The sequence below is a fragment of the Silurus aristotelis genome, assembly GCF_946808225.1.
Source record: "Silurus aristotelis genome assembly, chromosome: 17".
NCBI classification, from domain to species: domain Eukaryota; kingdom Metazoa; phylum Chordata; class Actinopteri; order Siluriformes; family Siluridae; genus Silurus; species Silurus aristotelis.
The window spans coordinates 19,560,350-19,588,324 of record NC_139590.1 but is presented as its reverse complement, the minus strand read 5'-3'; the positions used below and the strand labels follow the sequence as shown (position 1 = coordinate 19,588,324).

The 27,975-nt window shown below is 38.6% G+C and overlaps 1 protein-coding gene and 1 long non-coding RNA gene across 2 annotated transcripts in view; one reads left to right on the top strand and one right to left on the bottom strand.

Annotated features, from left to right (window-relative positions):
* Positions 1-16,144, top strand: part of cacng3b (calcium channel, voltage-dependent, gamma subunit 3b) — a 37,099-nt gene extending 20,955 nt beyond the window's left edge. The window contains exons 2-4 of the mRNA XM_083565965.1: positions 9,141-9,224; positions 12,817-12,957; positions 14,623-16,144. Coding sequence (XP_083422091.1) covers positions 9,141-9,224; positions 12,817-12,957; positions 14,623-15,041 — 644 coding nt within the window. The 3' untranslated portion in view covers positions 15,042-16,144. The remainder of the gene's footprint in view (positions 1-9,140; positions 9,225-12,816; positions 12,958-14,622) is intronic.
* Positions 68-27,908, bottom strand: LOC310739780. The gene is made up of 4 exons (XR_014537479.1): positions 27,698-27,908; positions 24,776-24,939; positions 12,788-12,954; positions 68-2,584 (listed from the first exon to the last, which is right to left on the bottom strand). It is a non-coding gene; the product is annotated as an uncharacterized lncRNA (long non-coding RNA).
* Between the last annotated feature and the right edge of the window lie 67 nt (positions 27,909-27,975).

Below are 27,975 nucleotides of genomic sequence, written 5' to 3'. Positions count from 1 at the left end.
CTCAGGCATGGCTGGAATTGTTATGCTTTAGATCTTAAGAGTATGGGTTTCATCCTTTTTTATTTTATTTTTATTTATTTATTTATTTTTAGTTTTGCCAGTGTTCTCCAACTACTTTATGCAGGGTAACAGAATAAAGTTCCTACTAAAGGTAAATGAACACATGGAACACACGGACCAGTCGTGTATTTCGTACCTGTGCTTTCAGTGGTTCAGTGGATACCTCTTAATACCATCATTATGATGCCACGGCTATAGAAACCATCAATAATATACAGAAACTTCGTATAACAGACACCTACATCACAGGAGAATGAATGGCATTGATAAAGCAGACATTATTCTATGCCAGCTAGAAGGCCTCTATGCGTTATCCCTCAGAATCTGACTGGGTAACGCTATCGACTTCAAGCCAACTTGGTTTTGATGCTACAGTGCACTTGTGGTGAAGGGCTTATGGCAGTTCACTTTTATGCCAGCAACATGTGATGTGACGGCTGAAATCCGATTGGATAAAAACCTAAAATGTATATATTTGAGAGCAAACTTATGAAATGAAGAGATTAGACTATTAGGAATAATTTAATAATAATATTAATGGACAAAAATAATTTAAATCTAAGTGATTCAGATTTTAGGCCAGCATAGATCTTTTGCCATTGGGTTTAACAGTTAACTATACTTCCGGTAAGCTTGTAGCAGCAGAATATTTAGAGGTAAAAACTAAACGGGGACAGAATTTCCATGCAGAATAAGAACTGCTGTCTCTCTCGACAGTTTCTCAGATGATTTACCTAATGTTGGTTAAAATCAATAGTCTTTAATTTAGGGTAACGTGCATGTGTAAACCTGGAGAAAGTAATAGTTACTTTTTTAGTTGTTTGTTAAGCCAATGCTGAAAAACACAGCAAATAACATATGACTGCAAATGATGAGCCATGGACTACGGAGTTCACAGGAGTGGCCAAAAGTCGTGGATCCATGGACATCAGCCAAGCGACTTAAAATTAGTTTGACCAAGTATTTAAATGTGAATTTAATGCTGTTTTTTTTTTTTTACTGCACTGTATTTTCTTTTGCTCAGTTTAGTTGCTGTGTCCACATCCTGATTCTAAAAGATTGTCTAGGACCTTTCCAAGTACAATTATTCGCCTTAGAAAAATCCTTACCAACTCGAAGACCATATCCCTGCTTATAATGCGCAGAGCAGTGTTTGTGTCTGTCTGTTACATTTGTGGATTTTAAAAAAGTAGTAAACGCTTCACTTTATGTCTGAACTAGTGGGGGTCTTGTGAACATGAGCATTTGCCTTGCAGGCGCAGGTGCTTTGTTCCTGTCTGCGAAAAGAAAGAGAAACCATATGCTTCCCGCAATGACCTCGCAACCTAAGTTTCCCGTTACTACAAACATTCGTGATTTGAAAACAATTACTATGAATAATAGTGGGATTTCCGTGTGCTTGAAAGGCCACAGTCACCTGGATCCATGTGCTTGACAATTCCTTCAGTTTTCTTTAACAGTCACCCCAGTCACTAGATCTGAATGAACTAGAGCACCTTTACAATACAGCAGAACTGAGGATTCATAACACGCATCTGGCAAAACCAAAGAAAATACATGATGGACCACAATCACAAAAGAGATGTTTTCAGATCCTTGTGGAAAGGCAGTTTTGAAAGTGAAGAGGGTTCAAAGAAAGATATATTCCTTTGGCTTTTCCTTTAGTGTTCAGTCTGCATTTGCCCATTTCCAAGGAGTTTCCTGCAGAAAAGATCATTTTTTTTCAACTACCACTTTATCCAGGTCAGGGTCACTTTACCAAGTCCATCCTAGAGACATATTAGCACGGGATGGGACTCACCTTGAAAGGAAAGACATGAACAACCAAAGAAGGGGCTCTCTTACTGCTAGGCTAAGTGAGGAAACTTAAGAATAAAAGCTAAAAACCTAAGGTGTCCAATCTTTTCCAAACAGGGTGCAGGCTTTTATTCCAACCAGTCAAGGGCCACACAGGATGCTCATTGAAAATTAGTCGATTTAAACAGGTAGAATTTGGTGCAGACTTCATTAGAATCGTTGGAATGAAAACCTGCCCTTTGTGGGAAAGATTGGACACTCCTGCTATATTCAGTGCACATAGAAACCAAAATATAGCTAATAATATAACATACAGTACAATCATGCAAACACAATGCATTCAATGACCCAACTACAGGACTTAAATAGCATGAATTCTATAAAGGGATATGTACAAGATAGCCATGAGAGGGAATAATCCATGGTGGCTGTGACCAGAATTGTCCTCTAGTTGTCTGTAAAGGAGTTCTACAAGATGGCCAAGACAAGTGATGTCTTCTGGTTGTCTAGCAGGGATTTGTCAAAGGTAGCCATGAAAAGGGATGTTCTCTGGAGGTCTGGTGGAAATAATAATCCAACGTTGAATGTAATGAGAGGGGAAGGGGTCAAAGCTAGCCATTAGAAGGGGTGTCTTCTGGTGGACTGAGCGAGAATTCTCCAAGGTGTGCTTATTCACAGTGACTCCACTCATCAGTGTATTTGGGATTTGAGATGAAACTGGGAGAACCTACAGAAGATGAAAAGAACAATCAGAAGATACGGGAGCTCTGAGGGAGCAATGCTACTTGCTCACAACCAAAGCATTCTTTTGAGAAAGTTTCTACAATCAACAGAAAGCATAAAATCAATCTAATTTATGATATAGTTGTATAATACACAATACAGTATTATTGCTTGTCAAAATATTAGATACATTGGCAATGCTTTATATTTTTGTAGATAAAAAAACAAAAAAAACAACATTCAACACAAAGGTTTCATCTGCAGAAGCTGGAAAAAAAATGCATTTTTAAGGAAGCTCTGACATCAGTGCAGCATAAATAACATTGTCTTACATGAAGGGTAAACCCCTTTAAGCCAATACTGAATGTGAAAGCAAATGAAGGCATGCGGGTCTTACTGTGAAGTGTGACTAACAGTGTGTGTCAGAGAGATAGAGGGAGAAAGGAAGAGAGATATGCTGTGTCTAAAATAACTCCCTATTCACTATATAGTTCACTGTTTTTTTCCTGTTCTTTCATAATACAACCTTTATACCCTTTTGTTATTAGTGTTATTCAAACGCACCTATTATTAAAGATGATAAACAATTATTCAGATTTCTTACAAATGGAAAATGTACCAACATTTTGTGACATAGTGAATGCTCAGTTTTTAGTTAGGCTGTTAAACCAACTAATTGTCTTCAAATAACAGGAAATCTGTGCCCATTTCTGAAAGACTTTCAGAGATAGACCTGACAGACCATGCTGACGGTGCGGGTCCTTGGACAGCGCAAGTTTTAAGGGGCCGAATGGTATACAGATAAAGATGTGGACATATGAATTCCAGATAGTGGCACTGTATTAAACCCCTAATGTACCGTATAGTTTTCTATGCATTATTCACTTTGACCATTTAAAACAGCTCCACTGTTTTTTTCTTATAAGTATGAGGCTAAAAGGTGAAGAAAGTGTGAAACAAAAGTCACAGCCTTTATATTGGAAGTAGAGAGTCGAATACCAATTGCTACGGATATTTCAGACCGAACCGAGTGCATTTCTACTTCCATTGTAGAAATGAGAACCGTGAGCACAAGGCGTGACGTGAAAGCTCCATATGATGTTGCTACATTATCACGGACGAATGTTATTGTATCGTTTCATCCCTACCGAGAGTAGTGCTTCTAGTCAGTTTGACGCTTTATTCAGTTTTTTTATTATTATTATTATTATTATTATTATATTCTAGCTGAAAGGAATGATGTAGAGTATATTGTAGACACTTTCCAGGAAATTAACTTGTGTGTTCGAGATCTCAGGGAGATACAAACCTTTAAACAGATTATTCAGATTATTGATATACAAAAACCGAAAAATAACGTATTAAATAATTAAAATGTAAGGAATAGGTTGAAAGTTTATTTTAAAAAAAAAGAAATCAAAGTTTAGTTTAAACATACTTTATAGATCACCTACAAGGTGTAGTATCTTAGAATTATTGTTTAAACTCATGTTGCTAACTTTGTGCTATCTAAACTTTTTTTGTTCATTTGCATAATAGCTGGTACATTTTAATATGTATTATATCCCATCTTGGTGTCTTTCCACCGCAAGTCCAATGTTCCCAAGAGATGCTCCAGATAAACACAAACATGCCTACTGACTATGAATTAATTAAGCAAATCTCTTGGATTTTAAGGGTGGCTTTGAGAAAAATGCTGTTCAAGCCAGCCTTCACACATTTACGCCTTTTTCTGCTCACATAAAGACTGAAACGCTTGTACTCTAACACTCAATTTATACAATGGTGAATTACAACTGCAAGATTGGGCAACAGTTTTAGTTTTCTTGTCTGTTTTACCTCATGGTTTTGTTTTTAATATTGTCTTATCTTAAAATGACCTGCAGCTTACTCAGATCTAAAACCTCAGTAAAAATTCCTGTAAATCTGCTTTGTGACATTGTAAGCAAGTTTTGTATAAAAATATGAAATAATAACTCATAAATAAGAAAGCCATTGCTGTTAATAAATATTAGGTAGTGCATGCTTTTTACATAAGCTGTACTATAGCTATGTCTTTCCCATCTATTATACACTATCTGGAAAAAAGTTTGTGGACACCTGACCAAAAGATTGTGTTTTTTTGAAGTGTGCTTGTGCTCATTCACAGTCTCTGGTGTTAGTAAAGTCAGGTCCTGATGTACATGAGGAGGCCTGGGGTGCAGTCAGCATTCCAATTCATCCCAAAGGTGTTCAATAGGTTTGAGGTCAAAGCTTTCTAGTCAGACATCTTCCATTCCAGGCCATGTAAAGCATATTTTCATGGAGCTGGCTTTGTCATGCTGGAACAGGTACGGGTCTCCTAGTTCAAGTGAAGGGAGAATTTCATGCAACTGCATCCAATGACACCCTATACAATTGTGTACCTCAAATGTTGTGGTAACAGTTTATGAAAGGAGTACATATCTGGAAAGTCAGGTGTCCCAAAACTTTTGTCCCAATAGTCTGCCTTGTTATTATTATTTTTTTTATTTTATTATTTTTTTTTTTACTTTTAAATCAGAAACTTTCATAGTCAAGGGAACGTGCTTGCTACAGCATGACAGTCTGAAAAAAATCCAGAGGTTGTAGCTTAGAAAGCCCTGGTCTTAGTTATGTTTTACAATAATTTGATATGTCAGTTCTCATGTAATAATCTATTTCAGTACCTTTAGTGGGATGTCATTTTTAAATCTAATCACTGCTTAGCAACCGTTGCTATCCACCATTCACTCAGAGGTTTTTCTGCACCTTAGCAGCACGCCAGCAATTCCTCTGGACGTAATCCAAACATAAAGCTTCAGACTTGTCTAGACAAGTAGTTCATGTAGCACCATGCTAGACATGTGTTGGACTAATAATTATTAATAAGTAAATTATTTACTTTAAAAGAAAAAAATTCCCCATATTTCTTGAAATGTCAAAGAGCATTTCTACAGACAAACCAATTGTGGCACCTGATATTTTCAGCCGTGTTTTTTTTCCCCCCAAACTGTTACCTCAAATTTAGAGGCACACAATTGTATAGAATGCCTTCGGATGCAGTAGCATGAAAATGTACCTTTAATTGAACTTCTTCTTCTTCTTCTTCTTCTTTCGGCTGCTCCCATTAGGGGTCGCCACAGTGGATCATTTGTCTCCATACCACCCTGTCCAATTACATCTGCCTCTTTCACACCAACTACCTGCATGTCTTCCCTCACCACATCCATAAACCTTCTCCTTGGCCTTCCTCTTTTCCTCCTACCTGGTGGCTCCATCCTCAGCATTCTTCTCCCAATATAATTCATGTCCCTCCTCTGCACATGTCCAAACCATCTCAATCTCGCCTCCCTCACCTTGTCACCAAAACATCCTACATGCTCTGTCCCTCTAATAAACTCATTTCTAATCTTGTCCATCCTCGTCACTCCCAACGAAAACCTTAACATCTTCAGCTCTGCTACTTCCAGCTCCACCTCCTGCCTTCTACTCAATGCCACTGTCTCTAATCCATACAACATCGCAGGTCTCACCACAGTCCTATAAACTTTCCCCTTCACTCTTGCAGATACTCTACTATCACAAATCACTCCTGTCACTCTTCTCCACCCACTCCACCCTGCCTGCGCTCCTTTTTTTACTTCTCTAACACACTCTCTATTACTTTGCACTGTTGACCCCAAGTACCTGGAACTAGGAGACCCAAACTGCATGACAAAGCCCCTGTCCACAAAGCCAGCTGCATAAAAATATGCTTTACATGGGCTGAAGTGAAAGATTTTTCCGCATTTTATCTTTAAGCCTTATTACAAAATGGATTGAATTAATGTTTTTTCTCAAAATGCTACAAACACTACCCCATAATGACAATGTTAAAGAAGTTTGTTTAAAATCTTTGCAAATGTAATAAAAAATACATAAAAATCACGTACATAAGTATTCACAGCCTTTGCTATTACACACAAAATTGAGCTCAGGTGCATCCCGTTTCCACTGATTATCCTTCAGGCGGTTCTACAACTCGATTGGAGTCCACTTGTGGTAAATTCATTTGATTGGACATGATTTGGAAAGGCAATGCATGTCAGAGCACAAACCAAGCCATGAAATCCAAGGAATTGTTTGTAGACCGCCGAGACAGGATTGTATCTGGGGAGGGGCACTGAAAAATCTCTGCAGCATTGGAGGTCCCATTGAGCACAGTGGCCTCCATCATCCGTGAATAGAAGAAGTTTGGAACCACCATGCCCGGGGGAGAAGGGCCTTAGTCAGGGAGGTGACCAAGAACCTGATCGTCACTTTAAAAGATCCCCTGAATTTCTATGCGGGGAGAGAACAACCACCATCTCTGCAGCACTCCAACAATCAGGCCAGTATGGTAGAGGGCATGAATGCAGCAATGCACAGAGAGATCCTTGATAAAAACCTGCTCCAGAGCGCTCTGGACCTCAGACTGGGGTGATGGTTCATCTTCCAACATGAGAACAACCCTAAGCAGCACAGCCACGATAACAAAGGAGTGTCTATGGGACGACTCTGTGATTGTCCTTGAGTTGAACCCGATTGAACATCTCTAGAGAGATCTGAAAATGGCTGGGCACCGATGCTCCCTATCCAACCTGATGGAGCTTGAGAGGTTCTGCAAAGAAGAATGCCAGAAACTGCCTAGAAATAGGTGTGCCAAGCATGTAGCATAATACTCAAAAAGACTTGAGGCTGTAATTGGTGTCAAAGGAGCTTCAAGTATTGAGGCTGTGAATACTTACCTACATGTGAATATTTAGATTTTTTATATTTAATAAATTTGCAAAGATTCTAAACAGACTTATTTCATGTTGTCATTATGGGGTATTGTTTGTAGATGTTTGAGGAAAATAATTAATTTAATCCATTTTGGTATAAGGCTGTAACATAAGAAAATGTGGAAAAAGTGAACAGCTGTGAACACTTTCCAGATGCACTGTATAAACAATATTGAACATCTTTGGAATACATTGGGGTGCAGTCAGCATTCCAGGTTTCCTCACCTCACCTACATCAACACCTGACTTTACTAACCAGCTGAACGAACAGTTTTGAGAAGAACCACATATGGCTGGAAAGTACTTTTGTCCATATACAGTAGTATTGAGGATATACTGTATGTTAGGTTACATGAAAACTGAGCTTGTGTAGCTTCCAGATCTGCAAATAAACTCACAATCTCCTTGCCTTTTTTACATCTGGAGGAATGTAAAAGTGATATTCATTAGAGGCAAAATTTTGTTCTAGCTATTCTGGGATGCATATTCATCTCTGTGTCGTAGCATGGAGATGTCAAACATATCCAAGCTGTGCTTCATCTTTTAAAAAAGCTATTTCAAAACTTGCGTTTGTATACTACGCTGTTGAAGTGTCACATTACAAATTATACTCTCTCTGTGACTTGCTTTGTTATTATTGCCTGTATATGTGGCTATACACAGTTTACACCATTATGGAATCAACGGATATACATGGCGGCATTCACATGAAATAACCTAGATAAGGATGGGTTCCCTCTTGAGTCTGGGTACTTTCTAGATTTCTTCCTTGTGCCATCTCAAAGAGGTTTTTCCTTGCCACGGTTACCACCGGCTCGCTCATTAGGGACAATCCTACACGTATTCGTTCTTTATTTCTGCATTTTCTGTGTAAAGCTGCTTTGAAAAATGTCCATTGTTAAAAGCGCTACACAAATAAAAATAAATTGAATTGATATTTGGACAACTTACAATGTGGTTACAATTATTTTTCGCATACGTGTTGCAAGTAGTTGCACGTACATGTTGCACCATTTCTGTCGATCTTCACATTTTGTATTTTCATCTCGGGTTTAAGCAGTGAGCCATACTTCAGTGTTGTAGTCATGATGTGGTCTCTTTGCCCCGGGAGACTTTGAAGCAGAGTGGGCGCTCACTGCTTAGCTGTATTATTGTTTGTTTGTTTTTTTACATCGCGTTGACATCTCGAGCATGGCATCTCTGATTGCTGGAACATGGCTGAGATCAGAATTGTAAGCATCTCCAGGAGTGTTTCTCTGATATGTACAAAGCTTATTGAGGTGTGATGATTGGTGTGACGAGTGTTTGTGCTGTGTGACATGTTTATACGAGAAATACACATAGTGTACTGATTCGTAGACACAGTGCACTATCAGGACCACTAAACCTCATATTAGCACGTGTGTGTGTGTGTGTGTGTGTGTGTGTGTGTGTGTGTGTGTGTGTGTGTGTGTGTGTGTGTGTGTGTGTGTGTGTGCTTGCTTGGCTGCACGCTCAAGATGAGAAATTAACAAAAATAACATGGCTGCCCTAAAGCAGAGTGTGTACAAATACACACACTCAGTGTGACCATTCATATTAATATCACAAAGGGGGGGAGAAAAAAAAATGCAATTGTCTGAAACTTAAAGATATAAAATATTAAATATGCACATCTGTCTCACTCGGTTGCTCTCTCTGTCTCTCTCTGTTTTTTTCTTTATATCCGACTCTTCTGCTTTTCCACCCTCTCTCATCTCTCCTTCTGTCTCTCTGTAGGGACCTTTCGTGGGGTATGTAAGAAGATTGATCACTTTCCTGAGGATGCTGATTATAAACAGGACACGGCTGAGTATTTACTGCGTGAGTCTGCCCTCTCTCCAACACACACACACACACACACACACTACTGCTGTTTGTACCCACCCAGACAGTTGTTAGGTTCAGATAGATTGCGTTAGGTGCAAGACATTTTTCAGCAATATCTACTGTTCAGAAGTTGGTTTCCCAAATGCATTTAAAGGGAATATTTTTTTTTTTCGTGCCAAGAAGTGACTCTAGCCCAGCCTGAAAGAACAAGAGAGAGAAAGCTAGCAGTTTGGGTTAGCTAGTGCCAGGGATGGACAGTAATGCAGTTAATGAAATTTGTTACTGTTCTTAAGTAGCTTTGTCATGTCATCAATTATTTCCATTTGGGGAGACTTGAACTTCACTACATTTCAAATATCTTACTTTTTTCAACTACATTTAGCGAAATCAGTTGTTCCTTATTATCTGCATACAGTTCAGTGTGAGTTCAACAGCAAGCAGAAAATTTAAGAGGAATAAATGATGGAAGAAACTCCTTGTTGGAAGAACGTTTTGGGCTCATGATCATTTGAATAGATATCAATCAGTGTTTGACTCATTAATATCTTTCAATTAAATTTGGTGTGCTGAGTAACATTAGAGTCTTTTCACATAAACGTGAATTAACAACAGTCTTGTGACAAAAATGATAATCGGAACATTAAAGCGTAATACGTATACGTAAGTACAATTAAAGGCGTATAATTTTGTACTTTTACTGAAGTAATATCTTACCTCATGTATCTTTAGTACATGGTTCGTCCACTTCGTCCACCAATGCCTAGTGCTTTATATAAGTTAGCAAGCAGATAAAGTGGACATGAGGATATTAAACGTTATCTATTATGCAACAGACAATGTCTTGATGCTGTGTTTTATTTATGATGGAAATTGATTTTACAAATGAACTTGCTTTAGAACGTTGTTGAGAAATTTTAAAATCTTGCTTACAGCTTACACTGACCTAAGTAGAGCTTTCAGTGATGGCAGAGTATCATTATAATTAGATATAGATACACAACATGGAGAAAAGTATAGTTAGTGTATGTGCTTCATTTTGAACATCCCATTCAACATTTAGTCCACATTTGCTGTTAAAATAACCTCCACTCAAATGTTTCTCTAGATTTTGTGGAGATTTTGATCATTCAGCTACTAGTCAGGTCCTGATGTAGGAAAAGTGAGGCAGCCTGGGGTGCAATCAGCCTTCCAATTTATCCCAAAAGGTGTTCAGTGGGGTTTATAGCTCTAAAGCAGGAGATCTTTCACTCCAATCCATGTAAAGCATATCTTAATGGAACAGGTTTGGGTTTCCAAGTGCAAGTGAAAGGAAAATTTCATGCTCCACAGCCAACGTTTGGGAAATAGCCACATATGGTGTCCCAGTACTTTTGGCCATATAGTGTTATGTACAGTATCTGCAATGTTGGCCCATATGGTGTGATCTTCCCAGAAAAGGAGAGGTTATTATAATGGAAATTAATTAGCGGCTAATTGTAGAATTGGATGTTCAAAAAGCACAATCTTGTAGTCAGGTTTCGAAAAACTTTTGCCCACATAATCTATTTCTTAAATTAACCATTGCTGAAAGTTATTAAACTGAAAGGCTTGTAGTATCAAGTTTTTTTGTTTTTTTTTAACTATGTTGACAGGTTTTTGACTAAAATATTCTGTCAGACCTCAACGAGCATGTTCCCCTTCCTCTGTAATTAAACGACGTGACTGATCCATTCTTCAAAAAAAATTTTAAAAAAGGAAAGGAGAACTGGATGATGGACGAGTGTTTGTTCTTCCCCTGAGCGTTAATAGATGAATGAGCACTGTCACTGCAGTTTGCCAGCTTCTCTGAAGATGCTGATGGATGGTTCGCTCTTTGTGTGTCTGTGTGTCAGGATCAGGTGTTGGCTGCTAATTTGTTCAGAATTTACACAATTAACCTTTATCCTCTATATTGATATTAATGCTTCAGACTTCTGAAACTGCTGGGGTGGCACATGTGCACTCACGCCATGCTATTCCAACAAGGTCACATGACCTGTAATCCTACAACACAATATGGACCTATTTGTTGAGACTATTGTTGGCGCTACAGGTGTCCTGTCCCCATAGGCTCTGATTTTTCAGATGTTAGAAGAGTCATTCTTTTAAGAATCAGTCAGGTCTTTTTTCTTTTGTATTTCATGTTAGTGATGGGAAGATCGGATTATTTTTCTTCTGAGTCACATTAAAGACTCGCTTATAAACAACTCATCACTACCTCCATGTATTCACCTCACCTCTACAGGCTCAAAGTATTAGTGACCACACTGCTCACATATGTTCTACTGTATACCATCAGAAAGTTGGTTCTCCTTTCATTTTATTAAAGCTCCCTTACCTCAGATGGGTTTCAGCTAATTTAGCGACTCTAGTTCATGTGAATGGAACCCCACAACGTGCGTTTCCCACCATTTTATCATCGTCCCTGTTGTTTTTCTCCTTTTAAGCCCTTTATGTTTTGATAGGTTCTGCTAATTAACTGGCTAACGGAGCATGTGGATAAGATGTGCTGCTAAGCATTGTCAAGTGGATACTTACTCAATGTACCACACTCTTAACTGCTGAGACTTCATTATTAGTTGGGATACCTGTTTGTTCATGAAAAGGTTTTCCCTTTTGAAATCGGTTTTTCCAAACACACTCCTGAGACATATGCTGTCTATCGATGCTTGCATTCCGACACTAGAGGTTTCCTTAGATAAGTGCTGCACTCGTGTTCCCGAGTGAAAATGTAAAACACTACATAGCATGTAGCATGCACTCTTAATATACTGGCATTTTTTCTTCCAAAACCAAACGCAGTTGTTCTAATCTACAGATGTTAAGCGTTCTTAGTCTTTTGGTAAACATGGGGCACGAGTACCCATATATCTTGTAGATACGGCTCTAAAAAACCCTTTCTGAGCAGTTACTTGAAGGTTGCATGCTGGTAATCAGGATCACTGAATAAGATATGGTCAGTGTTCACAGAGAAGTGCCTGTTTCACTCCCGAGAACATCGATCAATGAGAACTGAACACACCAATGTGCATCAGTGATGCTGGGGATAATATATTGGGGGTAAATTCATCAATAGCGTAGTCTCCAGACTTTGCAGAGTCAAAGAGTTTTGGCCCCCTCTTAAGTTTGAAAGGGGTTCAAATCCCATTTTAGATTCGAGAAGATTTAACCGGTTCCTAAAGACTGCTTTACATTTGATTTGGTAAAAGTAGCAAGCAACAGGACTGCTTCACAAGTATGGACCAGTGTACCACTGATATTTAATTACTTGTCGGCTTGAAATAGCTGGCGAGACCTTGGTATCAACTGTCGCTTGACTAACAATCTAGATACTGTGGACAGATCAAGACTGACATTTCAACACCATGACCGGGATGAAGCTGGTTAAATTACATTTTTATGGTGCTATTAAGTAGCAAAACAAACAATCTAGCTTTTAACACCTTACAAGTTTCTTGTAACCATGGGGACCAATTAGAATCGAGCACTCCACATGTTCTATCTTACTTTTGAATACAGATAAAGATGGAAGGACTTACAGTGTCGTTCTGGGTTTGTGTGTTCTCAGGTGCACTCCGAGCCTCCAGTGTGTTTCCAATCATGAGTGTGGGTTTGTTGTTTATGGGTGGCTTGTGTGTAGCAGCGAGCGAGTTTTACAGGAGCAAACACAATGTCATCCTCAGCGCTGGAATCTTCTTTGTCTCTGCTGGTAACTCACACAAACATCGAAACACCACACACATACCCACACACCCACTGATTCTGCTTTTGCACAGTCAATCATCTGCCTTTTTTTTTTTTTTTTAAACCATCCATGTAGAAGTTTTTTGCCTGGTCATTATTTTTGGTTCAAATGTTATCAAATGGACAAAGAATTAGTGCTAACTGAGATATTGATAGAGATCATTATCAATTTTCTTTGTTTTTTTCTTCAAAATACTGTTTTTTTTTTACTCCTGCTTATTCTAAACACTTTTCACCCCCGCACTAACGTCCCCCTCTCCTTGTTCCTTCTCCTTCTTCCCTTTCCACCTCTCTCTCTCTCTCTCTCTCTCTCTCCCCCCCCCCCCCAACTTATTGGTCATTCTTCGCTGCTCTCTGCACCAACACTCCACTTCTCCCATTCCCCCTCTGATTCCACCCTTTCCTCATTGTGTCGCTGTCATTCTCACACTCTCAAGTCCCTCTTCCTCTTTTTCATATCTACATTTCTTTTGCATAGGTCATGTCTAGATCTGATTACGACATCACACACATATGTGATCCAGTCTGAAACGAGACAGCCGAGACGGATAGACGTTCACACCCAGTGTATTTCGTGCGTTTAGACTGTGCTTCCACTGACCACTTGTGACCAGATTTTGTAACTACATAAGTGGGCCGGGTTTGAGGTTGGAAAGCAAAACAAGCTTCATCCTTAACCAAACAGAGAACAAGAACACAGATTGGTCAGTCAAGGCTGCACTTTGACTGGCTGAGCAAGGATTTTCCATTCATTGTGCTTGCAGCTTTCATGTTCATTTGCATTGTAACCTGGTTCTCATGTAAAATTACAAATTAAAAAGAAAAGATTGAAATGCCAGGGCTGATCAATACCTTAGACTCTCAAACCTCTGCTTATTGATTTTAATTCCTCGTTTAATTCCATCTCTCATTTTTCTCCTGTGTTATATATATATATATATATATATATATATATATATATATATATAAAAAAATACATGAATCAGTTTCCTGGTGAAAATAAATTCTGGGTTTTTTTTTTGTTTGTTTTTACACACCAACACACACAAACATTGAGCATTCATGCTGATTGTGCATCGCATTTACTTTTCAGTTAAGTATGTCATTTAAAATATCTGATCATATATAAACCCATTAGATGACCAAAAGGTTTCTAGACACCTGACCATCATAGTCATACATGATCTCACTTGGTTATTATGGGGTACTGAGTGTAGGGAAGTCCTAAGAGGCCATGCATTATAATGTTCTTTCTTTCTTGCTGCGATCGTGCTGCCTCTTAAACCTGCCAAATACACAGAAAACTGAAAAATACCGATCTCGAGGAAACAAAGCCATGTCAAAATAATGAGGAAATTAAGTCTTGATAATGTGAAAACAAGAACGAAAAATAATGCATGGTCTCTTAGGACTTCTGTACCAAGTGTAGATTAATGAGAGAAAAATAACTGCAAAATAACCATATTGAAAAAAGTGATGTGGGTCTGAATACTTTCCGAATGCACCGTATCAAATTTTTGTTTGTCATATCCAGTATATCCATTCTCTCAGTATATGTCTGCTTTTCTCTCTCTCTCTCTCTCTCTCTCTCTCTCTCTCTCTCTCTCTCTCTCTCTCTCTCTCTTTGCAGGTCTTAGTAACATTATTGGAATAATTGTCTACATCTCGGCTAACTCAGGTGACCCAGGTCAGAGTGAGTCAAAGAAGAGTTACTCGTACGGTTGGTCTTTTTATTTTGGTGCTCTTTCCTTCATCATGGCCGAGACAGTTGGGGTTCTTGCTGTGCACATGTTTATCGAGAAGCATCGCAAGCAGCAGCGTGCCAAGACGCTCGTCAAAAAGTCCAGTCTTGGCTTCGGCCGCATCCCCACCTACCGGTACCGGTTCGGGCGTCGCTCCAGCGAAACGCCATCGCGCGACGTGCCCATGTTCACACTCGCACGCGACTCTGACAAAACTGCCGCCGGGAAGCTGCTTGACTCTGACAGGGACTTCCTGCACAACTCTAACGCGAAGGACGCAGCCAATCGGAGAACAACACCAGTGTGACAAAGATGGATTGATTGAGGGTGGGAAGGAGGACAAGAAGCCATGACCTGACTTCGAGATCCACACAAATGGATGGAAATCAAACCGCAGGAACATAAAAGCACACAAGAAGTGACATCAAAAAAAAACTTTACAAGCCTTCTCTCCTAATATAAACCTTCTTCCTATAATAATATTCAAGTCTAGCTCGTGATTGTTAGATCTTTTCATTCTGTTGACTGGTTTAGGTGAGGAACACAACCAGACACTTTTTGCCACAGCTAGAGTTGTTCACAGAGGCCTAACAGGGATTCCTTCGATTTGAACAAAACACAACGGATAATAATTATTTGGTCGTTTGATGTTTCCGAGTCCAAGCTAGATAGTGATTTTTTTGGTGCTTCCTATTATTCCTTGGTTGTTTCCAGTCAAACTTGTCGATGCATCCTTGGACCAAGTGCACACTTTGCTCCAGGGTTTGAAGGCAACATTCCAGCTTTCAAGCCTACAAAGACAAGCTGGGTGCCTACAGAGACCACACTTATAAAAAAAAAAACCTCTCTACATACATACGCAGGAAATGTCTCCACGAAGACAGGAAACTGAGATGGGAATTGAGTTCGGTTGTTGATGCTTCCTATCGTTTGAAATTTCTAAGGTAGAAATGTAGCCTTAAAAAGGTACAGTGGTGGGGGTTTAAGGTCCACTGCTATACATTGAAGCTGTTTCTCTAACTGAAGGATAAAGCAAGTACCCTTAAGGGTCCTTCCCCACTCCAGTGAAACACAGTACCTTAAAATTCCAAAATTTCCCTCTTATTTAAAATGTCTTTCTTCCTTTTTCACTCTTCCCCTCATCTAATACAAACAGGGTCTTTAAAAAAAGGTTATTTGTGTACAGACCATTTCAGTCCCTATTGTTACATTTGCCCATTTACATTTAATACTATTCGAAATTACAACAGTAACAAATGTATATGTATTTATTTATGCTATCGTATTGGAGAACAGCATCTGCTGAGCCTAGGTTTATTTCATCTGTAGAGACAAAATGCGATAAAATATATTAGGCACATTCTCTCTGTATCCATAAAGTAAAGACGTTCGGATGCTTCAAAATAAAAATCTCAGAATAAAGAAAAAGAATCATAGTTAACCTTAGGATTTCAGCAACGTTGAAAAGAAAAGAAAAAAAAAAGAGACACAATTAGCACTTTTTCAAGTCTAGAGTCATGCATTATTAAATACACACACCTATATAAATGTGATGTAAATACATAGATAATATTCTAATACAGTAGTTTAGTGATTGTATTCACATCACACCAAGGGCTTTTAAGTTATTAAAAAAATATATATGATGCTTAAAGGGCTTCGAAGACGATTAGATTCAACATAAAGAAATGCCTGAGAAAATACCGAATCATGATTTATTTATTTATGTATTTATTTTTTCGATATGGCACATTTACATATTCATGTATTCAAATGGCCAGAAGGAATACTGCTATAAACCAGAGTAATGCAATGTTACTGCCTTGTACGTTTATCTTTCTGAAAAAAAGGTAAATAAAATGACAAAGCCATGCCGATATACAGTATATCAAAACAAAAAAAAAGTATAATTTGTCCATTTTCTGGTCTTGTTGTGTTCAAATGTTCTTGGGTCAGATTTTGTCTAAAAGGTAATGGGTCCAAAAACACACCCCTGAAAATCATTCGAAGTAGAATGATGCCTAAATTGAATGGTTCTAATTAGACTTGTAGTACACCGTTGGCCATTTTAAGCTATGTTCCAAAAATGTATGTGAGGGAATATTTTTATTACCCATAATGCACCGCTATCGTACATCAGGTTCAACACTAAACCCTACATTCACACATTTAAGCAACAAGTCACTAGTGTTGCTTCAGCATGTAGAGATCGTGCTCCTGTTGCAGTAGCTATAATATATATTTTACATATGAATTATGTTTAACAAATTAGCCAGTGCAAAAATTGGTTATATGTTACATGCTAAGCTTCATATTTTATAGCGGATTAGCAAAGACGCACATAATCCCTGCTACCTCCTTCCTTATTTTTTTCCACCCCTAATATGTCTATAAACATTTCATATACGACAGGATGAACTCATGGTATCTATGTTTTTCTTCTATTTTTATGTCGACCAATAATTCAGTAGGAACTGCACAAGCCATAAGACTCAGTTTATACAAGCAGATCGTTTGCTTAGCATTGCGTCATCGGTAAATTTGTCACTTTCTAGCGTGAACGCAGGGTAAGAAATATAATGAGCGGCGAGTTGCTTGCGAAAGGAAAAGTTCGCTACGATATCTGTAAAGTAGAACTAAAAGGCCATATACTGTATGATCAGCGTCACTACTGTGAGTGCCCTCTCAGACGTTAATCTTTAATTAGCTAGCTACTACAGTACAGAAAGATTCAAGTGTTCTCGTTCTAGCAACTCTTTTTGTGTAGTAGTGCCCGTGTATGTACACCACCCGAATACTCTACACAACCCCACCAACTCCCAACAGGTTCTGGGGTTCTGTTGAGAAATCTGATCAGCCCTGTTCTAAAGCTTGCCATGACTATTTGGGTTATTGTTGTGCACTGTTATACACTGCTGAGTTTTATTTTGTGTTCTTGAAGTTGTGCTGTTCTATATGTAACCTAATGCGTGTTTAATGAGTGTGTTTGAAGTTTCCTGTAGTGTGCATTTCTTTAAAAAAAAAAGACATGAAAAAAACTAAAATTACTATTTTTAGCATTACACTTTTTCATTGTTTTGACCTGGAACAAAGGAACAGGTTCAAACGTCTCTTCGTCATGTTGAAACCTGTGATAGGACTGTTATTACTCATGTAAGCCCCACCTCCAGTCCCCTGGCTCAACCAATCAGGAGTTTGTGCCATGCATGTGACCCTTTCGATGAAATTTCCGTTTTAGTTTGAACATGCTGTAGAAAAAAAAAGCACACCTTTTGAATACTGTAGTTGAAATAAAATTATTATAGCCAGAGATATATAAAAAAAAAAAAATAGGTAATAAAGTACATTTTAAAACTTGTCCTTTTATTATGTGTTCTGTTTTTTAGTCTATTAAAGGAACAGTTCACTCCCAAGTATAGTCTATCATCCAAGACCTATTTGGTGTTTGTTTCTTAGTTTTGTATTCGAGTTCTGAAGCTAGTTTAGCTAAAAAAAAAAAAAAGCTAATCCTTGGTCCATCTTCCACAGCAGGAAGCCGTGGAACAAAATGCCATATCTGGAAGATATAGACGGAAATGAAATTGAGAACCATCTAAAGCAAAGGATGAAATTTTATGGCTTGATGGCTATTATTTCACCTCCATCTTGTATTCTACAATGCACATTTGGTAATATATTTATTTCATCTATCTTTCCATTCAGGTCAGTCTGATGGCAACAGAAACATCTTTAAAAAAAAAAAGTAGTACAACAGGAAATGTTGCGTAGATTTTTCATTTTGAAGTACAGTAATCTATGAAAGATCTTCTGTAAAAGCACCAACACATTGTTTTAATGTCTTAAGCTGTATTCTGACTGATTTAAAAATAACTACGTGTTGGAAAGTATCGGAACAGCTTTTCTATGCATTGAAGACATTTGTGGTTGGGATTCCAATGTTCTGATCTATCGTCGCTCATTCATTTATATCTAGAAGTTGGCATTTTTTTTTATTTTTTTTTTTAGATCCACCCATTTTACAAGTGACTAGGTCATCAATTTGGAATGTCCTGAAAAAGAAAGAAGCCTTTGGTGGACTAACAACTAGACATCGAATAAGTCTGCTGAGGAAATCAACAGTAATTGATGGCAAAACCACTGAAAGTTTGAAAAATAATCCTAAAAACTACAGTAAAATCTCCACAAACCAGGGATGGAGGTTTCATAACCCACTATTCGTAGTACTCTTCAAGAGCAGAACTGACACCATACAAGCTCATCGGGCAAGACCAATGGGACAAACTTACACTTCTAAAGAACAACATCTAATTCATTTTTATCACCACATTATCTGTGTAAAGCTGCTTTGAGACAATGTTCATTGTTAAACGCGTTATACAAATAAAAATTAATTGAATTGAACAATGGAATTATGAAGTGGGGTTGCATGACTGCTTCTGAAATGGGCTCACTTTTCTGGTGGTGGCAGCATAATGAGTTGAGGCAGCTACATTTTGCTCCCCAATTTGGAGAGAAATGCATCCAGTCTAATTGGGAATCAACAACTTGACCCAAAAAATGATTTAAAAAGGAATATCATAGGGAAACATTATTTAGACTGACCAAGTCAATCACAAGACCATAGTCCTGAAGATGAGAATTAAGGTCCCCAACTACAAACAATCTCTTTACAGGGCATCTTTCAGTTGTTGCAGTCACTACCAGCAATACCAAGTGCTTCCTGAGGCTGATCATTTCCCATCTGAAATTCTGCCTGCCCTCAATATTAAATCTCTACCAATTTGCATTCTGCCCAAACAGGTCAACAGAGTATTCCATCACAACTGTACCTCAGTCTGCCCCGACCTAATGGGATAATAGGAACTCCTACATTAGGATGCGATCCACAATCTTCTGTACAGCCTTTTACACTGCCACCCATCCAAGTTGATCTCCAAGGTCACCAGCTTAGGCAACACCCACTGTAATTAGACCCTGGGCTTCTTTACTAACGAAGTGCATTCTGCTAACCACCACACCATCCTCCACTCTGCTCACCAGCATTTCGCAGGGCTACATACTGCCCAAAATACATCCCTTTACCCCCTTCTGGTCTCTGTTTTACTTATAGAAGACAAAATTCTAATAATTTTTTTCAGAAATGAAAATCAGTGATTTGTCAGTTGAGAATTAATAGCAGTCACTGGGAGGAATCTGACTGTGCGTGTTAAAACCTGGACAGATTCATGCTGCATACAGAAAGATGAGCGAAAGGCAATTTATCAAGCATCTCTAGAAAGGGCAAGAATTTAGTATGCTAGAGAGAGCACAGCTTAGCACAAACTGAGCTGTTAAATCAATAAGGGCCCTATTTACACTGCATGAACTGTGAAGTCCACGTCTTTATCATCAGCTAGGCATTACTCTTTTAACCAGGTTTGGGCAGGGGATTAAAAAAAACGGAGAAGTCAAAGATCGCTTATGTGTACATCATTTAGACCTGGGAGAAACAAGCAAGAGAAGATTGTTAATTAAAATGGTGTGGTGTTTGCAGAGCATTAACAGGTTATATTGAAGCCGTCCTTTCCAGTTCACTTCTTTCCTACACTGCCACCAGCACACAAACCTGGTTAAAGCCCAAATCATTGTTGCAGAACTGTGTATTAAGCCATTTTCAAGGTTCCTAAGTAAACCAATCAGCTAAATGATTGACATTGTTTTACAGTTAGTGGGTTTAGGGGTCAAAGAGGAAATCTTTGGCATTATACATTTTGCATTATATAGTCTCAAAATCTGGGTAATGACCACAAAGCTACATCGAAATCAAAAGTCAGCTGAGGAATCAATGCCTTGAAACGGGATTCTCAGAATAGTGTCTCGTGTAGCCGTTACGAGGGTCAAGATGAGATTAACGTATGAGATGTTTTTACTTTCAAGAATTGATAATTGTGTATATGACCTAAAGTTTGTGAACACCTGAGCATATGATTGGTATGTGCGTCTTGCTAAAAGGGTAAAAGCCTGGGGTGCAGTCAGAGTCCCAGTTTATTCCAAAGGTGTTCAGTAGGGTTGAGGTCAGATCTCTAAATTAGGGCACTCATGAACTTCCACTCTGATCCATGTAAATCATATTTTCATGGAGCTGGCTTTGGGGCATTGCCATGCTCAAATTGGTTTGGGTCTCCTAGTTCAAGTGAAGGCAATATTCAATGCTAGTGGTAAGAACTACATAGAGATGGAAAAGTCAGGGGACCAATGCTGTCCATATAGTATTGACTGAAAAAATTCACATTTTGCTGTTACCCTTAAATAAGATTTACTTATTTACCCTAACCCCCCCAAAAAAAACAGGAGTTGAAGGAGGTCTTTGATGTCAATTTCACTGAATAAATATAGTCTTCTCCCTCCATTTGTTTGACTAACAGCTGTGGGGCTTTTTGGATTTTTTATTTCCCCCTTTTTATTTATTTATTCAGTTTCTTTATCAGCAGCCATTAAAAAAGCTGAACATGAATTTCAATTCAAATGCTTCCTCCTGCAGTACGGGGGGGGGAAGCACTCGTAGCAGCTTTTCATAATGTCATTCATACTCTGCGTGAAGGAGATAGTGGGTGCTAGGAAGTGGCCAAGTCAATTGGTGGAAACAGATAATGAGAGAGCACACAAGCCGCTTAATACACAAATGAAAGAGTGCAAGCGCTGACAGCACACTTTTCCGGGATTAATGAAAAAAACACCACATCGAAGACAGCACTGCTCCAACTCTGCTCGCACACTGTTTACTTCATCTGGACATGGCTGTGTATACGTTGGCTTTGACAAAATGCTGAAATAGTGGCAGATAACAGAAATAAAAGCAGCTCTTCTCAGTGCATTTAAAATGTTGGACATGTTCTACAGAGCTGTAAATATTTGAACTAGATGTTAAATAGTGAGTGGCGTGCTAGGTCGAATAACACAAACAGAAATAGGGTTTATACAGAAGTACTATGGGAATTAGGAGCAGAAGTGGGGAAGACGGGGAAGTCGGGAACTGAAAGAAACTTGGATCTACAATACTATAAAAAATAATAATAATGATTACAAATAAAATTGGGCTGGGGCACCAGAAGGGAACTGGTGAGGATATGTACTGCTCAAAGTGCAGATATGACTCTGCTCATATTGCATATTGAGAATAAGAATTACAATCCAATATCCATAAAAGTTGTACATTGGGTCAAATGTAAATTAAAAACAGCTGCACTGGCTTCCTGTTAAAACAACACATTGAATATAAAATCCTGCTTTTCGTTTATAAGGCATTACACAACCTGGCACCTTCATATTTATCTGACCTACTTCGGACATATAAGCCGTCTCAAATTCTTGTTCTTCGTATGCGTTTGGCAACTCATCCCATTTTGAGCTTTTAGCTCTGCTGCCTCATACCTGTGGAACATACTTCGGCTTGATTTCCACAACAACAACAACAACTCGGTCTCCATTTTCAAATCTCATTCGAAAACACTTCAACAGATCATGGACATTGTATTTAATATACAAATACATTTAAATGCATTTGTATGCAATATGTCTTTGTATAGTGCTTCATTATTTTAAACTGTTGTTAATTGTTTAGTTTTTATTGTATGTAAGGTGTCCTTGAGTGTCGTGTACATTGCCTTTAAATAAAATGTATTATTATTATTACTATTATTAAAAAGATTATGCAATGACTTGCAAATCTTAAACCCACATTTTATTCACAATAGAACACAGAAAACATAAAACTGTTTAAACTGAGGAAATGTACAATTTTTAGAAAAGACTATGGTCATTTTGACATTGATAGTAGCAACGTGTCTCAAATAAGTTGAGACAGGCAACAACACTGAAAGAAGATTTTGCAACTAATTAGGTTAATTGGCAACAGGTCACTAAGATAATTGGGTATATCAGAATAATGTTCCTTAACATAAAATTGCAAAGACTTTAATTATCTCATCATCATCTACAGTAATTTACATAATCAAAAGCAGAGGTGGGAGGTAATGAAGTAGAAATACTACATTACTGTATTTTTCTGGTATCAGAAATCATCTTGTATGATCGTGATCAAAATTTTGTCTTCTCATTCCATGCTGTTTTTAGCCTATCAACCAATTTCCTGTCGTTGTGTGCCTTTTTCAACCTACCACTTTTTCAAGTGCTCTCATGCACCACCGACGTAGGCTAGTTTACGAAGCTAACAACAAGCAAGGATGAAGGCAACAAGAAGTATAGGATTTACGCTGATGAGACAGAGGGAGTCAGCGATGTAAACATGACTGACAACAGAGACATTCCTGATCATCTGCTTGTGTTCAATATGGTGGATGTTCAGCCTGCATACATTAATTAGGTAACAAAATTTGAAATTCTTTTGTATTAATATATTAATATGATGTGCTGTCCAGTTACCAGCATGACACTAAAAAACAGGTAGTAATAGCTAATTTTTACTTAACCACATGGCCGAGCTCAAACTTCTTTACTTTAACTTTAGTAAAAAAGTGTAGTCAGTACTTTAACTTTTAAAACAAAGCATCTACTCAAGCGAAGGATGTGTGGTTTTTGCCACCTCTAATCAAAAGATTCTGGGAAAATCTCTGTGCACAAGGAACACGGCTGAAACAATATTGGATGCCCTAAATCTTTAGGTCCTCAAATGGCACTGCATTAAAAACAGGAATGACTCTGTGATGGACATCACTGCATGGGCTGAGGAATACTTCCAAAAATCATTGTCTGTGAACACAGTTTGCCATGCCGTCCAAAGAAGACGACGTATATGAACATGATCCAGAAACGCTGCAGTCTCTGAGCCAAACGTGAGGCAAAGTGAAAAACTGTTCTTTGGTCAGACAAATAAAAAATCTTCTTGGCATCCATGGGTGCCGCGTCCACCAGACTACAGAGGAGAGGGACCTTCCAGCTTGTTATAGGCGCTCAGTTCAAATGCCTGCATCTCTGGTGGTACAGGAGTGCAGGGACAAACTTACACTTATAAACATTTTTATTAGCACATTATCTGTGTAAAGCTGCTTTGAGACAATGTTCATTGTTAAAAGCGCTGTACAAATTAAAATTAATTGAATTTAATTAGTGCCTATGGAACGGGCATCATTTATATGTGGAAAGGCTCCATCAATGCTGAAAGATATATTTAAGCAACATATGCTCCCATCCAGAGGTTGTCTTTTTCAGGGAAAGCTTTGCACAAGGCATTCTACATCTATGACAACAGTATGGCTTCTTAGTAGAAGAGTCTGGGTGCTGAACTGGCCTGTCTGCAGTCTAGAACTTTTACCAATTGATAAATATGGAGCATCTTAAAATGAAAAAATATGCCAACAAAGACTCAGGACAGTTGAGCAGTTAGAATCTTACATCAGGCAAGAATGGGACAACGTTCCCCTGGCAAAACTCCAGCAACTGGTTTTCTTAGTTCCCAGATGTTTACAGACTATTGTTAAAAGAAGATGAGATTCTACGCCGTGGTAAACATGGGCCTGTCTCAACTTTTTAAAAACATGTTGCTGCCCTCAACTTCCAACTAAATTTATTTTTTTCCTATGTGCTATTATGAATAAAATGGGGGTTTATGAGATTTGCAAATCATTGCATTCTGTTCTTTTGTACATTTTACACAGGGTCCCAATTTTATGGAACTGGGGTTGTATATATGTCCAAAAGGAACCCTCATCTACACATAACCCGGGAGACGGACATAGCATGTGTCAAATGACATTTAATAAATAAATAAAAAAACAGCTCTGCTTACTGTGCACTAAACTGTCTTTTTGTTTTGGAACCAGGAACCAGGCTCAAAAGCAAATCCACACTCATTTGGGTGACACAAGTGGAACCTATCAAGTTATGTGAAAGTTATGACTATTTACGTCAAGAATCATTTCTGAATTTTTAAAGTTGAAATTTACAGTCGAACCTGTTAAAGCGATCTGTTTAATCATAGAGACTTCAGCACAAAACAGCTTTAAGCAAGTGCAATCCTAAAGCTATCTAAAAAAATACACCCACTAAGTTGATGTCTGTGTAGTACCGTTCAAAGTAATCGCATGGTGATCTTTAGGCTGTTCATGTGGGGCCATCTTCAGAAACAGCGATTTTCAGGTAATGAGAAGATGTCAGGCATCAAGATCAATCAGGCAGTTCCAGAGAGCAGAAGTCGGGGTAATTGGTATCTCAGAGGTAGCATGTGGAAGACAGAGAACAAAAAATGATAACCCACTACAAGACAAGAGCATATCTTAAAGTGTAAATTGTGTACATTTTGCATATATGATGCATTCACATCTATGACATTTGTCAGATGCTCTTATCCAGAGCGATTTACATGTATCCCATGCAAACAATTGGGAAGCTATTGGGTTAAGGCCCTTGTTTAGGGACCCTGGAGCGGCAGCTTGGTGTGGCTAGGATTTAAACTCACCTTTAGACCCAAAGTACAACGCCTAAACCACTACCATCTCCTTAGAAACCATCCAATGCTTTATTAGTCAGTAGTATTTTATCATCAAGCCAAACATAGACTAAGAGAGAAAGCAGTGTGGATAAGATAGGGGTGATGCAGGGTGATATTTTCTGTATCTAGTAAGGGGCTTTGGCTGCTGAATTCTGGAAGAAATGGAGCAGTTTGTGTACCTACTGAAAAACCCGAACTAGTAATCAGTAACCAGCAGTAATGCATTACAGTCATCCAAACCAGACGTAAGAAAAGCCAACTATATTTACTGCGTTTTTTCCACATTGTATTTCATATCAAATCTGGAGTCAAGTCACAGCAAGATCATGATATAACTGAAAGCCCATGCAAACTATGTAACCAGAAAGCTTACTTCTAGCTGTATGTTAACCTAATACAAGTCCATCAGTCTTGTGAAAATGAAGTAAAAGAAAACAAGCCTCCCCTGTCTAAAGTTCTGTACACATTCCAACAGGCTGATTTCACTTGTTTGCTTAGTTCAATTTAATTTCCCATCAACTCCATTTTGGCTAAAAAGAAGACCTTCCATTGGAGACCAATGATGTAGAGCAGGGGTGTCCAATCTTCTCCACAAAGGGCCGATGTGGGTGAAGGTTTTCATTCTAACCAATCAATGGTCACGCCTGATAATCATTGAAAATGAAGATCATTAGATTTAAAAAGGAAGAATTTGGTTTGCATGGTTGGAATGAAAACCTGCACCCACACTGGCCCTTTCTGGATAAGATTGGAGACCCCTGATCTAGAGTGTAGCAGAAAGTTGCCCGGTTCTAAACGAGTTCTGTAGGGTCAGACAGTGAATAGTTAAAGTCATAAACTCAGGTAAAGCATAAGAGTGGGAGAGGTTTTTTTTCCTCATAGCTTGTCTCCATTAAGAAAACTGTTATGCGAGTTTGGAATATCAGAAAGTAGAACAAGGGGAAGTAGAATGGAACTAAAGAACTGTGAGCACTAATCACAAAATCACCTGTGTGTGTGTACTGCTTTTGGAACATCACAGTGGACCAAATTTTTTGCCTTTCTCTTAAGTTATCCCCCCACCCTACATACCACATCCCATATACCCCAACCCCCTTTCCGCTCCACACACAGAAAGTGCAATCAGATGCTTTTCATGGCTGCATAAATAAGAGAAGTTCCCGCCTTGAACATCTGTCTCTCACACACTTTGATGTTCTAATTAGCTTTCTTTCATGGTTTTTGCTGCCGTTTTAATTCGCTGAAATTTGGAGGAATGCAAAAAAAAAAAAAAAAAAAAAAAAAGGCCTTGATTAAATCTCCTACTGGGTAAATCCTGTAGTGGGAACTGTTTGAGGAAGTTTCATTTCAAGGTGCTTGCAAAAGGGATCAGTGATGTGCTACATTGGCATAACTGAAATTAGTTTGAAAAAAAAAATTTTTATACATCAATTACCTCGTTTACCTTATGAAAGTTGTGGTGGATCTCGAGGCCAAACTGAGAATATTCTAACTGTGATGCAAGATCAAACCCTAAACATGACAGCATACACACACACACACACACACACACACACACACACACACACACACACACACACACACACACACACACACACACACACACACACACACACACACACACACGCGCGCTTTGGTTAAGATTGCCTCCCTGACAGTCTTCTGATCTTCCTTTTGCACCAAGTTCATTCATCAAAACCTCTAATCCTGATGCAGCTAAATCCAACATACAGTAGATTTGGTCTTACAGACATGTCTTCTAATGCTCCCACATTTTCTGCTGTCACACATGGACAAGAGGAGAAAAATTTAGCTCCTGAGGAATAGTTTTTTACCCACAGTCTGGAACATGTGGGTGTTTAGAGTATCGCTCACCAAATTTGTTCTCAATCATTCAACGTCACATACGTACTGGACATTGCTGTGTTCTATGCAGATGGGGTGCCAACACTTTCAGCTCACACCCAAGCAACTACGGGGCTGCTAAAGCACATTGAGGTTGACTATGTCACCCTTTCCTTTGTCCAGGTAAACTGGATATGTTGATGATGATTCTTGGGAATAATAAGCAGTTTTTGAACCAGCACCACACTCCATTTATGCTTCTTCTTTCGGCTTCTCCCATTAGGGGTCACCACAGCGGGTCATCAGTCTCCATACCCCCTGCCCTCTACAGCTGCCTCTTTCAACCCAACTACCTGCATGTCTTCTCTCACCACATCCATAAACCTCCTGTCTTTTACTCAATGCCACTGTCTCTAAACTATACAACATCGCAGGTCTCACCACAGTCCTATAAACTTTCCCTTTCATTCTCGCAGATACCCTACTATTACATCCAAATTCCATTTTTGCATTGGGCCAGATTTCCAAGATGCACAAAATTCATGAGGGTAGATTTATTCCAAATTAACTTTAAAAGCAAAGTCAGAAAAAGGTTGAGAAGAAATTATTATTACCACACTCAAGTCACTCACTTTTCTCATGTGGCAGAGCCTTGGAGATCAATTCAAAGGCAGGATTTTAGTCCCTCAGAAAAACAAAACATACACCATCCAAACAATAATGATAACATGGCTTAGTAAGACTGGTAATCCTGCTTATACCTGGTATGGACACAGAGTGTATACTTTGTAATAAGTGTGAACAAAGAGTCATCATGTATTATGTGTAATTAAGACCAGGTGTGTGTGTAATCAGCAAGATGGTGAGTTTGAATGAGTTTTTGTAGTTGCTGTGTTGAGGTGTGTGGCAG